At 44.2% G+C, this 17,404-nt stretch overlaps 1 protein-coding gene across 1 annotated transcript in view; it reads right to left on the reverse strand.

Moving 5' to 3' along the window:
- LOC126234590 (cholinesterase 1-like) overlaps nt 1-11,417 on the reverse strand; it is a 117,426-nt gene extending 106,009 nt beyond the window's left edge. Inside the window, exon 1 of the mRNA XM_049943305.1 lies at nt 11,290-11,417. Within this exon, the coding sequence (XP_049799262.1) occupies nt 11,290-11,397 (108 nt within the window). The 5' untranslated portion in view covers nt 11,398-11,417. The remainder of the gene's footprint in view (nt 1-11,289) is intronic.
- Nucleotides 11,418-17,404: the final 5,987 nt, after the last annotated feature.

The following is a 17,404-nucleotide window of genomic DNA, read 5'->3' on the forward strand; positions in this document are numbered from 1 at the left end:
GTTTAGGTGTGTATCATGTGCATGACAGAGCGATAGTCCTTTTCGTCGGCCCTCACATGGTGCTGTGGCGTCGTTGTCCTTCTTTCCTTACCAGCCTATTGCTGGAGGCGCTTACACCGCACTGTCTTTCCGCACCTATCCAGCTTAACGACGCCCTTCTTTTACTTCCACCACTTTTTCCTTCAACTGAGCTACGTCCGTACTACGATACTGCCAACGTACTTGACATCCACGAAGGCCATTTATAGCTTTCTTCAGCAGCACTTGTCACCGAATGTGGTTGAAAGGAAGCATCCCCACGTCGATTGGTGTGGTGTTTGACCATCGGTGTGTGCCCCTTTCCTTCAGACTGACGTCCAGTCTGCGTGGTACCTTAATGTCAACGGGAAGCAAGTGTGCCAGTCATGCCTTCGTAGGATTCACCACGGTGACATTCCGTTGCGTGTCGCCTGTGATGTTTTGGACACGGACGAGCATCGTCTGGTGTCGGATCGGCAAGAGGTGTCTGGTTCTTAGTGCAACAGCTGCTGGTCCTAATTACGCGTACGACTCCTCATCAGATACCTACTCAACTGCTCCTCTTTCCAGACCCGGGCTATTTTCCACAAGCGGAGCCGAACTCTCTGAACTGGATTTGTAGACACGCAGTTCACTATTTGTTTGCTGATGGCGAGAAAAATATCCTTGATTTTTGGTACTTCCTTAAAGAACGCCATTGTGCAGTTGTCCGCTATCCCAAATGCAGACAATTTTTCTCCAGTTTCCCGTGTAGTGTCTTCCTTAAACCACCTCAGAACTCGGGTGTTCCTGCCATGAGGAGGTGATCCCCGCCGCCTCTTCCATTCTTAGAACGGTACAGTTTCTGGTAACCGGAATTAATGTACTAAAAAAAAAAAAAAAAGAAATGAAAAAGAAAAAAATGTTAGGTGATCACTCACGATAAGTAGGACATCCGGTTTCGTGTCCCAGAATCAATATATTTAAAAAAAGAAAGAAAAAGGAAAATATGGTAAGGCGCTCGCTCACGATAAATAGGATATCCGAGTTCGCGTCGCATTCAGGCACAAATTTTCACTTTCGTCATTCCATTATACACCGGATCGTTGTATTCATCCACCGACTCCCGGCAAGTGACTTTCAAGTAAAACGTCTCACCTGTACGAGTACAGGATGTAGACGAGATATGGATGTGAGTCGTGCACGGGTAGCCAAACGGTACAGCTCCCGCTCGCAGTAAGCGGGTAATTCGGGTAATTTGGGTTCCAGTGCCAGTCTGGCACAAATTTTCCCAGTCGTCATTCCATTCTACAGCTGATGGTTGTCCATGTTCGCAGATTCGAATACATGTAACGTATAAAACTATTAACGTGTAAATTGCCTCTGTGCTTGAAAACGTCCTAGTCTTGGCGACGATGAGAGTCCACAGGTTTCTTCAGGCGTGCCACATACTGCTGAAGCCATTCACTGATGTTCGGAGCACTTACAGTTAAAGAACTGCTGGGATGCTGATCGACTGCAAGCAAGCATGTGAACACCACTATTTTATGTTTGTAGACAGGAGTTTCACAGCATATTCACATTGAAGATATAACAGAAAGGGTGTGAATTTTGAAATAAACACCCTGTCTCATGTTCACGGTAACCCGAACCAGTGCACCTAAGTAACGATACGATTAACACACCCAAAATATCATAGACCCACCTCTGGCCTGACTTACACCCAGTACATTCTGTGAATTAAACGCGTCATATGAAAGAAAGCAAAATTACGAAGTCCAGCCACACACCTTCAGTTAGTTACAGTCCTGTTCCTGTGTTTTGTGGCCGTATGACGAGGTGTTTCCAGAAGCCTAAAAGCTCCATAAAGATACTTCATTCGCAACTGCCGGTTCATTTTCAGCTTTATAGTGATTATATTTTCAAAATGCAGCGCGTCAGTTACGGAATCCCAATCTACGCAAAGAGACAAATACTTTGGTGAGGCCGGCCGGAGTGGCCGAGCGGTTCTAGGCGCTACAGTCTGGAACCGCGCGACCGCTACGGTCGCAGGTTCGAATCCTGCCACGGGCATGGATGTGTGTGATGTCCTAAGTTTAGTTAGGTTTAAGTAGTTCTAAGTTCTAGGGGACTGATGACCTCAGCAGTTAAGTCCCATAATGCTCAGAGCCATTTGAACCATTTGAAATTTGGTGAGGTATCATATTGAAAGTAAGCAGTGAGTTCCCATTGGTGTTGTTTGACTCTTAACGTGGATAACTTCCCGAACGCTGGGATCCATAGATATAATCGTTATAAACCTCAAGTTGCGTCTATGTTGACGTGAAACCGGTAGTCACGAATAGAGCCTCTTCAGATAGCTATGTGCCTTTTGGAATCACCTCATCATTCTTGGTTTTCTTGAGCGTCATAATTTTATGATAATTTGAACGATTATTGGGTATTGAGGGTTTTTTATGTTATTCACAATGTTTATGAGCTATGATTGCCCTTCTCAAAAAGGTTGCTTGTACCTGCCTTTACTGAGAGCTGCCGTTCCTGTTGGGTTTGAAGCCGGCAGTCAGGCATAGCTCTCGGCACCGGTCCCTGTCGCTTGGGACCTTCCTGAGACCACAGGTCGTAAGCCGTACAACATTACTACGAGTAATACATCACTGCTTGCACACATGTTGTGCTGTCCGAGTTGATACGCCAACAAATCCAGCGACTTCATTTTCAGTGTGGTCGTGGACATATTTAAACACGACAGATGATTTCTGCAATTCTATAACATATCCACGCTGACCCATGTTACTGCGAAGATGCCCGCCGTATACCACACACACACACCAGTTTACTGTCATGACGTCCGTCACCGGTGGACGATGATGTGATCTTCTGTTACCAGTTCTGTGTCATCAAAAGCACTTCGAAGCGACCAGTGCATTTTTTTAATGGGCTAACTAACACTTTATTCGACGAGCTTACTAACATGGATTTTCTACAGAAACATGGATGCACTGGCAGAAAGCGATGGTAACTTATATCAGCCGGTGCTGGAAGAAATATGTTACAAAGTGAGACTCTAAGAAGATATGGCAAACAGACTAAAATGAGAGAATAGAGCTTGTATTTTTAATCGTTATATCGAGATTGACGCGTACGCTAAAAGCACACATCTGCAATTCAACTGACACATCTCATGGCTGTATTAATCTGTGAGGCAGCTAGCCCCAAAAATGTTTGTACGAAACTAATCGAGGGTTATCTGTAACTTGCCATACTAAAGAATGTATTCGTAATTATGTAAGCTGTCAGTTCGTAATTTGAAGGAATGTTATAGTTAACGAGCTTCTCTATCGAAGTGATATCATGCTGATATTCTGGATTCGCACTGGTGCAAGCGTTACGGTTTATAGCAGCATGTGCTTAAAGTGGGAAAATAAATATCCATGTTGTTTTAATAGGAATCATATCCTCTGTACAAGGTATTCTGCAAAACGGGACAGCCTCAAATTCGCTGAAGAATGTCGGTCGAGATTTGAAACCGCTTCCTCGCAAACATGACGTCAGAGTTTGTCGTAGACGTGACTTCTACAAAAAATTCATGTTTACTAGTCTTCCGCACATTGTCATGTAGATGTCTCGTTTTCATTTTACGAGAACCTTATCGTCAAACAGAGTTTATCTCAACGGCGGTCACCGGGAACATATTGTCATCCTCCAACAGGTGCAGAAGGATTATTTTCCGAGTCCATAGAACCACTGGTCGTTTCTTGTTGGTTATGTGGCGGTAAAAATTTTTAAGACGAAGGAAATGTCTGGAAGGATGAGACTGCTATGACTGCATGGAGCCAAGGCTCTTCTGGTGTTTATGCGGTGATGTAAACTCTTACCGTGAGACAAACGGTTGGGAGCGTGATATTGTTCGAGATCTGAAGAAGTACTCTCTGCGGTGTATCGATCCAAGAATTGTTTGGCAAAGCTAGAGTACGTTTTTGAAACATCGTAATCGACTTTCAAAAGGAGAATGACTGATATGCAAATACGTACTTGACAATGTGAAATTGTGTATCTGACCTGTAATCGAACCCGGGTTCCAAACATGTCGACGGTAGTGCGTTGTAAATGAGACGAAGAAAGGGCATCCCTTCGATACAAAAGTCGCACGGAAACACGACAAAAATGAAGAAAAATTATCCGGCCTATTTAACACACTGTCAGCGATGCTGCTCTTCTGCATAAACATTGTAAATTCCACCTTGATTATCTGGGCCGTACTTCTTAAATATTTTTTCAGGTGTGTACAGTCACTACAACGCCGCAATCCGGACACGGGGTGCTTAATGCAGCCAACTATGTTCAGTCGAGTACAACGACTACAGGTGATCAAGACGGAGCGTTGTGTTTTTCTGGAGCTGGGATACTGGCTTAGCGACCGGTATCACAAGGACCATACATTGCGCTGAAATGTGACTCTGCCTACCGAGTAAAGCAGTCGAGGCAATACCAGTATTGGTCACTTCCTCAGAAAAAAGAAAGGATGGGTCAGGAGAGTACCTTCTTGTTAATCTTCCTATTCGTTCTTCCTTTCTCACAATTTGTAGGTCGTCTCTATTACAAGGCTTGTAGATGTTGTAGAAGAGACTTAGTAGACACTGATTTCAGAAGAAACCCTTGTCTGAAAATGCATTTTAAATAAGTTTGAAGATCGGATCACATTCAAATCACTCGCTACACGGTACGCACACCGCAGTGACATCGGTTTTGACCTATGTGCCGCACCAGGAGCCCGTATCGTGGACATTGTTTTCAGATCTCGTCGTTGGATTCTCTTCTACGTGACAATGAACGTCCTCTTCAGAGTCGGAAATGCGGTGCGTCCATTTAACACCACAGTAAGTACCCCCAGTTGTGAATTACAAGTTGGTCGCATCCGTTAATATAGTCGGGTTAAAACAGTATGTGATGAGATAATCAGAACTGGAAATGACATCAGCGCCCTCTTCCCAGCCTGTGTACGTGCCGTGAAGCGGGAGATTTGAAGGTGATTTGGTCTCCAACCTTGTTTTATATCCAAACGATACACTTGTGGATATGGGTTCCGTCGTGAGCAACGACGTGGGTACGTTGCGGAGACGCGCGAAGGACAAAAGTATAACGCATACGTTTTCCGCAACGTGGCTTCAAACCGGCCTAGTAAAGGAGCAGCAGGCCGCTGTGGCCGAGCGGTTCTAGGCACTTCAGTCCGGAACCGCGTTGCTGTAACGGTCGCACGTTCGAATCCTGCCTCGGGCATGGATCTGTGTGATGTTCTTAGGTTAGTTAGGTTTAAGTAGTTCTAAGTCTAGGGGACTAATAACCTTAGGTGTTAAGTCCCATAGTCCTTAGAGCCATTTGAACCATCAGGAGCATCAGCAAGGAAAACAGTAAACGCTTTTTTTTGCGAAAGTTAGAGCCTAAATGTGTGCAAATGTGACTACTAACATAGTAAACCGACAAGAAATAATAAACTGTGGAGAAAGTCTTAAGTTCTTAGGTGTGCATATCAATGAAAATATAAACTGAAATCGTGTAAATTGACCCCCAAAACGTGTAGGGGCGGCAACTTTTGCCACGAGTGCCAACATTGCGTATATAGAAGTCAGTAAAGTAAAATTATTTCAGTAATAGATGTCTTGTCGTATTCTGGGATAACATCACACTTAGACAAGAAATATACATCGCTCGAAAGAAAGTAAGTAGAATTACACTCCTGGAAATGGAAAAAAGAACACATTGACACCGGTGTGTGAGACCCACCATACTTGCTCCGGACACTGCGAGAGGGCTGTACAAGCAATGATCACACGCACGGCACAGCGGACACACCAGGAACCGCGGTGTTGGCCGTCGAATGGCGCTAGCTGCGCAGCATTTGTGCACCGCCACCGTCAGTGTCAGCCAGTTTGCCGTGGCATACGGAGCTCCATCGCAGTCTTTAACACTGGTAGCATGCCGCGATAGCGTGGACGTGAACCGTATGTGCAGTTGACGGACTTTGAGCGAGGGCGTATAGTGGGCATGCGGGAGGCCGGGTGGACGTACCGCCGAATTGCTCAACACGTGGGGCGTGAGGTCTCCACAGTACATCGATGTTGTCGCCAGTGGTCGGCGGAAGGTGCACGTGCCCGTCGACCTGGGACCGGACCGCAGCGATGCACGGATGCACGCCAAGACCGTAGGATCCTACGCAGTGCCGTAGGGGACCGCACCGCCACTTCCCAGCAAATTAGGGACACTGTTGCTCCCGGGGTATCGGCGAGGACCATTCGCAACCGTCTCCATGAAGCTGGGCTACGGTCCCGCACACCGTTAGGCCGTCTTCCGCTCACGCCCCAACATCGTGCAGCCCGCCTCCAGTGGTGTCGCGACAGGCGTGAATGGAGGGACGAATGGAGACGTGTCGTCTTCAGCGATGAGAGTCGCTTCTGCCTTGGTGCCAATGATGGTCGTATGCGTGTTTGGCGCCGTGCAGGTGAGCGCCACAATCAGGACTGCATACGACCGAGGCACACAGGGCCAACACCCGGCATCATGGTGTGGGGAGCGATCTCCTACACTGGCCGTACACCACTGGTGATCGTCGAGGGGACACTGAATAGTGCACGGTACATCCAAACCGTCATCGAACCCATCGTTCTACCATTTCTAGACCGGCAAGGGAACTTGCTGTTCCAACAGGACAATGCACGTCCGCATGTATCCCGTGCCACCCAACGTGCTCTAGAAGGTGTAAGTCAACTACCCTGGCCAGCAAGATCTCCGGATCTGTCCCCCATTGAGCATGTTTGGGACTGGATGAAGCGTCGTCTCACGCGGTCTGCACGTCCAGCACGAACGCTGGTCCAACTGAGGCGCCAGGTGGAAATGGCATGGCAAGCCGTTCCACAGAACTACATCCAGCATCTCTACGATCGTCTCCATGGGAGAATAGCAGCTTGCATTGCTACGAAAGGTGGATATAGACTGTACTAGTGCCGACATTGTGCATGCTCTGTTGCCTGTGTCTATGTGCCTGTGGTTCTGTCAGTGTGATCATGTGATGTATCTGACCCCAGGAATGTGTCAATAAAGTTTCCCCTTCCTGGGACAATGAATTCACGGTGTTCTTATTTCAATTTCCAGGAGTGTATATGTGGGATTCACACAGGTACATCTTTAAAAAAAATAGCTCTGAGCACTATGGGACTTAACTTCTGAGGTCATCAGTCCCCTAGAACTTAGAACTACTTAAACCTAACTAACGTAAGGACATTATACACAGCCATGCCCGGGGCAGGATTCGAACCTGCGACCGTAGCGGTCGCGCGGTTCTAGACTGTAGCGCCTAGAACCGCTCGGCCACCTCGGCCGGCGTACATCTTTCAAACACATCTTTAAGCAGCTGGAATATTAAACACAGTCCCACAGTACATTTATCCACTCACGAAATTTGATGTTAGGAATTCATTTGAATTTGAAAATAAGAGAGATATTTACAAGTACAGTGTGGTTATAATTAAAATTTCGCAACTTCAGAGAGCCCCTTCGAAAAAAGAGTGATCGTCGATCAACGAAACATTGCGGAAACATTTGTCAGGACGTGTGGAAGAGAGGTAACGAATAAATCAACCCAAGACACATATTTCAATTTGCATTTGAGAGGGTAACATTTGTTAATCGAGTACCGTGTTTACATTCCATGTTAAACACGTGACGGCCATCTGCATCCATGACAGCCTGGAAGATCGTACAGATTCCATTTCACAATTGTTCGCAGCACTTTTCGAACGGTGGACCGTTGAATGTTTATCTGTCGTAACACAGCTCGTGAAACGCTTAAAGATCGCGCACTGCTTAGAGCGTTCTCAGCCTTAGCAACAGTAACTTCCTCAAACATTTGTGGCGCAACCGTTCGTCAGCCTCTCCCCAGAGCAATTCCCAAATCGTCAGTTAATTCGAACTTCCGAATCACGTTATTCAGCCCCGGTTTTAAAAGAGATCCCCTCCGTATTCGTATAATGCGTCGGTTCTAGCAAAGGGGAACAACACTGTTGTTGTATTTTTGTAAGACGAGTAAAGCCCTGCTCATCTTATTCACATCCCTGTAAACTGTCTGCAGTTGACATCCACACTGACGCCTGTGTTTCAACGCTACATCGCCGTACCAGTACCGGCGCCTAACGGCAAATTAGGACACTAACACTACGACCAACGCAAATCCTGCAGAAGACAGTCTGAACATCTCTCCAATAAAATTGCGTTGCCGTACGGTAAAAAGCTTTCCGTCTGCAATGGCTGAAGCAGCGAAAGATTAATTTTACAACCACCTGTACAACACGAGAAGGAATAAAAACCTGTCTGATGCTTTAATGAGTCTTCTTTTTGCACAGAAAGGAGTGAAATATGTAGGTACAAAACTCTGTGACAATCTACCCGCGGAAATAAAATGTCTGACCGCTACAGAAATGTTTTCAAATGTAGGTGAAAGATGTTTCTCCTAAAACAACCTATATCAAAGAGAAATTCTTGAATATAAATCTTTAGTTAATTACACAGAAAAAATTATAAAGGTCACATGTATATATTAAATGTTTTTTTTCATACTTTTTAAAATGTAAATACGAGTTCTATGTTACTTTTTTGATACTTCACACAGTATAAAATTTATTGTGAATATGATCTACGGAACATGTAACAAACTCACTAAATAACTAATTAATTACTTTGAATTAAGTATTACATACCACCTATGGAGGTGTGAATCATCTTGAAAGTATACCTGTGAGTGATCATAGTTGATGCAAATAATAAAACCACTTACGCTATCTATCCACGCGTCATTTACTTTTGTCTTGCGTGGTAAACACTTAACGGCATCAGTGATAAGAAAATGTTTTAGCGATAACAAGTGGAGAAGACAATTACATATATCGAAAATATGAAGGAAACCGATAATCATGACTTATATGTCAACCAACTGGAAACGTGCAAGTGAAGGTTACTGTGAGATGCCTCTTTCTGCTGAGTTATCAGATGGAGTGAGAGAGACACGTGTGAGTATTGCTCTGGTCACGAGAAAGTAGCCAGGACAGCGAGACATGCCGCTGCCAACGAGTTCGCACTCCTGCCGAACTCAGACCACAGTGCCATGGTGCACCAACGAAAAGTGTAGTCGACGAACTCATCGCCTGAAATGATGGATCTGAAGCTTCCTGGCAGATTAAAACTAAGTGCCGGACCAAGACTCGAACTCGGGACCTTTGTCTTCCGAGGGCAAGTGTTCTACCATCTGAGCCACCGAAGCACGACTAAGGCGCCGTCCCCGCAGCTTTACTTCTGTCAGTGGGGACGGGATGTGAGTCGTGCCTGGGTGGCTCAGATGGCTTTGTTCGGTCAGAGAGCCGGTTGGCCTCTGTAATAAAAAACTGAGTCGAAGGATCAACAAACGAACTTTAACAGATGTCATGTGACGTCCGCAACGACCAAACCCAACGATAAAAAAAAAAAAAAAGAATGATGGTAGAGCACTTGCCGGCGAAAGGCAAAGGTCCTGAGTTCGAGTCTCGTTCCGGCACATAGTTTTAATGTGCCAGGAAGTTTCATATCAGCGCACACTCCGCTGCAGAGTGAAAATCTCACTCTGGAATGATGGATTTGCTGATAAAAAGGGATTGATTCGTTTATGAAACCATTTTGACCGTTTATGCCTGTTTTGCGCAAGTAACTTCATATCTGCATACTAGTACACATAAAATCCTCAACATTCAGTTTACGTATTCTAATCTATATCCTCATCTCTAATGTTTTTCCTATTTATCTTTTTCCACTTTATAACAGTTACTCCTGAATGTCTCAACGCACGTACTACGAAATTACACTGCACTAATTTTCCTAAATTCACTGTAAACTGCATATCGAGGGGTGATTTTTATTTTATCGCATATTAACATATAAACTATACCATTTATGGGTGGAAAGTGAGAAGGATGACCCTTCACACATGTGTATAAGGAACTGGTATTACTATACTAGCCTCACATTGTCACCAAAGTAACATGCAATACTTGTGTATTTTCTTTCGAAGAAACACTCTTCGGACGTGCTGAGTTAATTTCTGCGCGATTTTACATGATTTTCTTCGTTGCTTACAGCTTACCTATTCGTCTCAAATACCAGTCTCATTTGTAAGCGGTCAGTGTCTCAACTCTGTCAGATGCGGCTACGGCAGACTCGCTCAGTTGTCAACTGCAACTTATTTAATTGTTTCAGAATCAATATCTTCCTCAAACGAGATATTTACCTTCCTCTTATGCTGGTATGACTAGCTGTGGATTTCGGTACTCATATATTCTCTCCAGATTTTATAAGCAGACTTTATTTTTAAAATCCTCCTATGGTACCGTATGGTGTTGCTTTAAAAGCTGGACACTGAAATGTTCTGAAGTACTGCAATTAGAAAAAGATAGCTACAATTCTGCTGGATAGCTGAGGTGTTTTCTATAATTCTTCAATATTCTTTGTCCATGTCTTTAAACATCTCGGCTATGAAAAATAAAGCAGAAAAAGATGTAGTCAGAAAGTTCTGGGTTTGTCAACGCTAAAAACGAAACGAATAGTTGCGAACAAAAAAAATTCACAATAGTGGTGAAAGTTGATACATGATCTTTGATACATGATCTTGCATATGCTACATGATAGAAGTTAATCTCAATCTAATAGCAATTCATAATTTCTTTCCTACTAACGATGTTGAAATGAACTCGTAGTGGGATCCACAATTAATGTTCACAGCAATATAAGTGTATCTATATCACGTAAGGCTTCAAAATAACTATTTGCAAGAAACGTTTGAACTACATTGTAACAGTAGCCCTTAATTAATTTATGGTAAGCGGTATGCTGTCGCTCAAACCAATGTTGTGAAACTAGACCCAGTTTCTGTGCTACTCCAGTTGTATCCGCAGGTCCTGCGTCAAACGGGATAACTACAAAGCCTGCGGCAGCCAATGTGAAGAGCACCACCAAGCAAAATATCTTTGATACCTCAGATAACAAAACGTAATTGACGACTTGTCAGACGAAATTTCTTCAGATTTGGACGCGGTGTCACAGCAGTGGGACAGTACGTTCTTATTTCAGAGGAACCGAATTTAGGTTTCGGTCAGACAAGTATTATTTATTTTTTGTATGGCCCCCCCTTTTTTTCAGCGAATTGAAACATGTTTTCTCTTAGGTGACCACGGTCAATTCTAAACTAAGTAAACGAACTCAGTGTTCGAAATGACTCACTGTCTTGGCAGCGGCGTCTTCTACAAGCAGGAAAGTAAGCGCCGCGGCCAACAATAGTTGCACCAGCGGTATCAGGGTTCGAATGGTTCGCCGACGCCCGGACTCCATGCTGCTGGAGAGAGCCGTACTGTGACGTGTGCAGCAGCGCCGCGGCTCTTTTATCTACTCTTCCTCCTCTCGTCCCCCTCTTGTCGCAGTCGACGACGTCACCCTCCCCTCTCCCTTCCTTCTCCCCTTACACTTGAAAACACCGTGACATCTTAGTTACCGCCACTGCCGTCACAGTGAAAATGACGTCGAGTTGATAAGACCTTCAGGCGGCGTCGTTCGTGCTTGAGACTATGCTCTACAAGTCTCACATCAATCTTCTAAGGAGACCTTCTGGCGGATTACCACATACTTTATAGTTAGTGCCGCTAATTTTCATTGTTACTATCGAAAGCAGATTTCTCACAAATACCAGTAGTTGTTAATTACTAGCTAATTCGACGATGCTTCGCAATTTCCAAATACGAATGGGAACTCAGCACACGTCTAATCTTCTTCTCCTTCCTGTCTCTGTTCATCCCCTCCTCCGTCTCTTTTTGGCCCATCACTTCCTCTTACCCTCCCACTCCGTCTCTTTGTCTATCTCCTCCTCCTCCTCCTCCTCCTCCTCCTCCCGCTCTCTCTGTCAATCTCCTCCTCCCCACCAATCTCAATCCATCCCCTCCTCAAACCCACCTCTCTCCATCTCCTCGTCCCCCCCCCCCTCTCTCTCTATGTCTATGTCCAATATCTCTTTGTCTACCTCCTCTGCGCCTCTCTCGCTGAGCATGAGCTCTGTTTATTGTTATTGTAAACGAGACCTTGATTGGGAAATGAAGACACCGTCAATGAATGGGTAAATCGGCTGAGATTGTTGATATAAGGGATACAGGAGAGACCAGTCCAATTTCTGGACCTGTAAGGACAGAAGCTTCAGTGAGAGTTTCGGAAGATTCAAATTCCCTAGGAGCATTCTAATTATAAACAGATAAGCCATACATACACCTCATCTACATCTTCGTGATTACTCCGCTATTCACAATAAAGTGCTTGGGAGAGGGGTCAATGAACCACCATTCCTCTTTCCTCTTAGAACTGACTACGACGAAGGGTTCAAATGGCTCTGAGCACTATGGGACTTAACATCTGAGGTCATCAGTCCCCAACAACTTAGAACTACTTAAACCTAACTAACCTAAGGACATGTCAGACATCCATGCCCGAGGCAGGATTCGAACCTGCGACCGTAGTGGTCGCGCGGTTCCAAACTGCAGCGCCTGGAACCGCTTGGCCACACCGGCCGGCACTACGATGAAGGGAACTATACAGCACATTGTTGTGTACAGAATTTTTGTTCAATGTTATGTACAAGGAGACAAAATATATGTGTGATAGAAACATTTTGCCTAATGTTTTAAATGCCCTGATATGTAAGTTAAAACTGATTCCAAGGAAGAAAACGAAACAACATGTTTTCACAGCACAGCATTTTCTTTCTCACAGTTGGTTTTAACAGGAAATCTGTACACTATTATTTAACTATATATACAGTTTATACAGGGTGTTACAAAAAGGTACGGCCAAACTTTCAGGAAACATTCCTCACACACAAATAAAGAAAAGATGTTATGTGGACATGTGTCCGAAAACGCTTAATTTCCATGTTAGAGCTCATTTTAGTTTCGTCAGTATGTACTGTACTTCCTCGATTCACCGCCAGTTGGCCCAGTTGAAGGAAGGTAATGCTGACTTCGGTGCTTGTGTTGACATGCGACTCATTGCTCTACAGTACTAGCATCAAGCTCATCAGTACGTAGCATCAACAGGTTAGTGTTCATCACGAACGTGGTTTTGCAGTCAGTGCAATGTTTACAAATGCGGAGTTGGCAGATGCATGTATGGATTAGCACGGGGCAATAGCCGTGGCGCGGTACGTTTGTATCGAGACAGATTTCCAGGACGAAGGTGTCCCGACAGGCAGACGTTCAAAGCAATTGATCGGCATCTTAGGGAGCACGGAACATTCCAGCCTATGACTCTCGAATGGGGAAGACCTAGAACGACGAGGACACCTGCAATGGACGAGGCAATTCTTCGTGCAGTTGACGATAACCCTAATGTCAGCGTCAGAGATGTTGCTGCTGTACAAGGTAACGTTGACCACGTCACTGTATGGAGAGTGCTACGGGAGAATCAGTTGTTATCGTACCATGTGCAGCGTGTGCAGGCAATATCAGCAGCTGATTGCCCTCCACGGGTACACTTCTGCGAATGGTTCATGCAACAATGTGTCAGTCCTCATTTCAGTGCAAATGTTCTCTTTACGTATGAGGCTTCCTTCCAACGTGATCAAATTGTAAATTTTCACAATCAACATGTGTGGGCTGACGAGAATCCGCACGCAATTGTGCAATCACGTCACCAACACAGATTTTCTGTGAACGTTTGGGCAGGCATTGTTGGTGATGTCTCGATTGGGCCCCATGTTCTTCCACCTACGCTCAATGGAGCTCGTTATCTTGATTTTATACGGGATACTCTTCCTGTGCTGCTAGAACATGTGCCTTTGCAAGTAGGACACATGTGGTTCATGCACGATGGAGCTTCTGCACATTTCAGTCGAAGTGTTCGTACGCTTCTCAACCACAGATTCGGTGACCGATGGATTGGTAGAGGCGGACCAATTTCATGGCCTCCACGCTCTCCTGACCTCAACCCTCTTGACTTTCATTTATGGGGGCATTTGAAAGCTCTTGTCTACGCAACCCCGGTACCAAATGTAGAGACTCTTCGTGCTCGTATTGTGGACGGCTGTGATACAATACGCCACTCTCCAGGGCTGCATCAGCGCATCAGGGATTCCATGCGACGGAGGGTGGATGCATGTATCCTCGCTAACGGAGGACATTTTGAACATTACCTGCAACAAAGTGTTTGAAGTGACGCTGGTACGTTCTGTTGCTGTGTGTTTCCATTCCATGATTAATGTGATTTGAAGAGAAGTAATAAAATGAGCTCTAACATGGAAAGTAAGCGTTTCCGGACACATGTCCACATAACAAATTTTCTTTCTTTGTGTGTGAGGAATGTTTCCTGAAAGTTTGGCCGTACCTTTTGTAACACCCTGTATTAAATGGATATTCACATATTATACGTATTTAAAGAAATATACAGCCAATGTACAGGGTGATTATAATTAAACTTTCAAAACGCTGTAGAAATAACACCACTGATCAGAATCACGTCAAACTGCAACGGAATATTATCGGAGAAGGGGGAAAGCCTATGGCAGAAGAAAAAAATAGTTTCAAAATTGATCAATAGATGGTGCTGTATGTGACAGAATACGTGAATGAAAACACCTGTCATGTGCACGAGGCGTTGAAGTTGGTATAAACACGCCGGGTACACGGCTTCCGTTCCTTTCGCGTCTGCGACGTTCGCCATGATTACCTCAATGCAGGACCGCGCTCTACTTGGAAAGCAGTATTACAAGAATGATGACTGTGCACACCTCACTCTGGATCAGTTCCAGACACTGAATGGTTTGAAAAAAGGCGTTGGCCCGATGACTGCGGTAGGTCTGGAGAATACGATTCAGAAATTACAAAATAGGGATTCTTTTCGTGTGCATCGTGGTAGAGGGATGAAACGAATTGATTCAATGTCATTGGAAGCTGTGGCCACAGCAATGCAGGAGGAGACGAGTGGTGGTGTGCAAACGTGTAGTGCACGGAGAATTGCCCGAACATTGGACATACCCGTGAACACGGTGCGCAAAATCCTATGAAGCATCCTTCTCTGTATCCATTCAAAATTACCCGCATGCACTGGTTGCATCCCGTTGACCTGCCGACAAAAGAGACCTTTGCTTTACAATTCCTTGTTCGCATGGAGGTGGACAATGATGGGCCGTGGAAGATTTTGTGGACAAACGAGGCCCACTTCCACCTGACAGGATATGTCAACACACAGAATTGTCGAATATGGGGAACGGAAAATCTACACGCAAACCAACCAGTACCACTTCATCCTGAAAAGGTCTCTGTTGGTGCGGGTTTAAGGCATCATTTATCATAGGGCCATATTTTTCGAAGAGACAGGTGCTTCCGATCCTGTTACCTGTACCGTCATTGGTAAGCGCTGTGGATGTCTTGTGCAACCACTTCATTTCAGCTCTCCAACAGCGTTGATGTGTGGATGGGATAATTTTCATGCAAGGTGGCGCACCTCAGCACACTGCAAAACCAGTTAAGCAGCTGCTTAAACACCATTTCGGAAATGCTGGAATTATAGCCGCCATTTCCCTACAGCCTGGCCGTCCTGATCACCGGATCTTAATCCGTGTGACTTCTGGTTGCGGGGCTACCTGAAAGATGTTGCGTTCAGTGTTCCGATTGTAAACCTAGCAGCTTTGAAGACACTTCGATCAGCTGTGGAACATACTGTTTCTCGATTTCAACTTGTTGCAGAAAACAGTGGACAGCACACTGAACACGTTTTGCGCCAGTCACGCGGAAATTAATAATCCGATTTGATTTGGATTGATGTTTTTTACGCGGTTTTTGCCATCAGGAGAATTAAACGCCGATGTGATTGATGCTTTTTACTCGATTTTTGGCCTCAGGACAGTTAATTACCTATGTGTGTGATGCATTTTACGCGGTGTTTGGCTTCAGGACAATTAAAAACCCATTTTTTTCCATAAGATGTGATATGGCCTTGACGTGGTGGATGGGCTTACGTATCTAACAGTATCACACCTGTACACGCATGCACACTAAGTAGTACAGCTTGTTTAACGTCAAACGTACATCTTAGTCATTGTTGTATGATTCTTTTGTCATTTTTAGTCTACCACTATTAAATTATGATGCTTACAGCGTCATCTGTTGCTACATTGTATAACTATTTATTTTTCTTCTGCCACACGTTTTCCCCATTCCCAGATAATATTCCGTTACAAATTGCCGTCATTCTGACCAGTAGTGTTATTTCTATAGTGGTTTCAAAGTTCAATTATAATCACACTGTGTGTTTGAATGTTTATTAGAGCATCATGTAAAAATTTGAAATATATTGGTCAAGAACTTTTCAAGATTTTTGCTAACATCGTTTCCTCTTGATGTATGTCAGTCATATTTGCGTTCCCTTATATTTAAAAACTATGTAGCCTATATCCGTCCAAACATTTATTAGAGCAGCTGTAAAAAATTGAAACAAATTGGCCAAGAACTTTTTGAGATTTTTGTTATCAATATTTCCTTTGAGTAATATATATATTTGTACATACCACATATATTAACCCTTTAACTGCTCTGGACCGGTACAAAGGCGTGCGCGTTAACATGTCCAGAGCAGTTAAAGGGTTAAAGTAATATGTTGTGTTTGTCCCTCCAAACGTATATCCTCTAAACATCAACATCATCATCATCAGTTATAGGAGAAACAGCAGGACCTTTGCGTCTCCCGCAATCCATTGCTCCCCTCGTAAAAATCAGAGATCCGTTTCCCTCTTGCCTCCTCTTTCCTTCCACATACCCCTCAAAGGCTGTTTTTGTAAACCTCTCCTTCTTTCTTGATGTATGTCCAATCCAAGTTAGTTTCCTTCTTTTTCTTACAACAAGTAATTGTCTTTGATCTCCCACTCCTCTCTGTTCTTCTTTATTTTCTACTCTATGCATCCAACTCATTCTATCCAACTTACGCCATGACCACACTTCAAAAGCCTTCAGTTTTGCTCTGCTTCCTTCCTCAGTGTCCACGTTGCAGCACCATACTAGCGGACAACCCATATAAAAGATTTTATTAACCTTTTACTTAAATCTCTGCCGCATTCTGCCAGAAAATTTCTTATAAATGCCTCTTTCGGCATTGCTATTCTGGTTTTAGTTTCTGTCCTGCTTCTGAGGTATTTAAAGCTTTCAGCATCTTCTAATACTTTTCCATTCAGCATTATCTTTACTTTTTTACTTCTTCCCAGAACCACTATTTTTGTTCTCTTTGTATTTATTTTCATTCCATAAATCTTTCTTTTAGTTTCAATGGCATCCATAACATTCTATAATCCTTTTGACTTGTTGCTAGG

This window comes from Schistocerca nitens, chromosome 2, assembly GCF_023898315.1.
Source record: "Schistocerca nitens isolate TAMUIC-IGC-003100 chromosome 2, iqSchNite1.1, whole genome shotgun sequence".
Taxonomy (NCBI): domain Eukaryota; kingdom Metazoa; phylum Arthropoda; class Insecta; order Orthoptera; family Acrididae; genus Schistocerca; species Schistocerca nitens.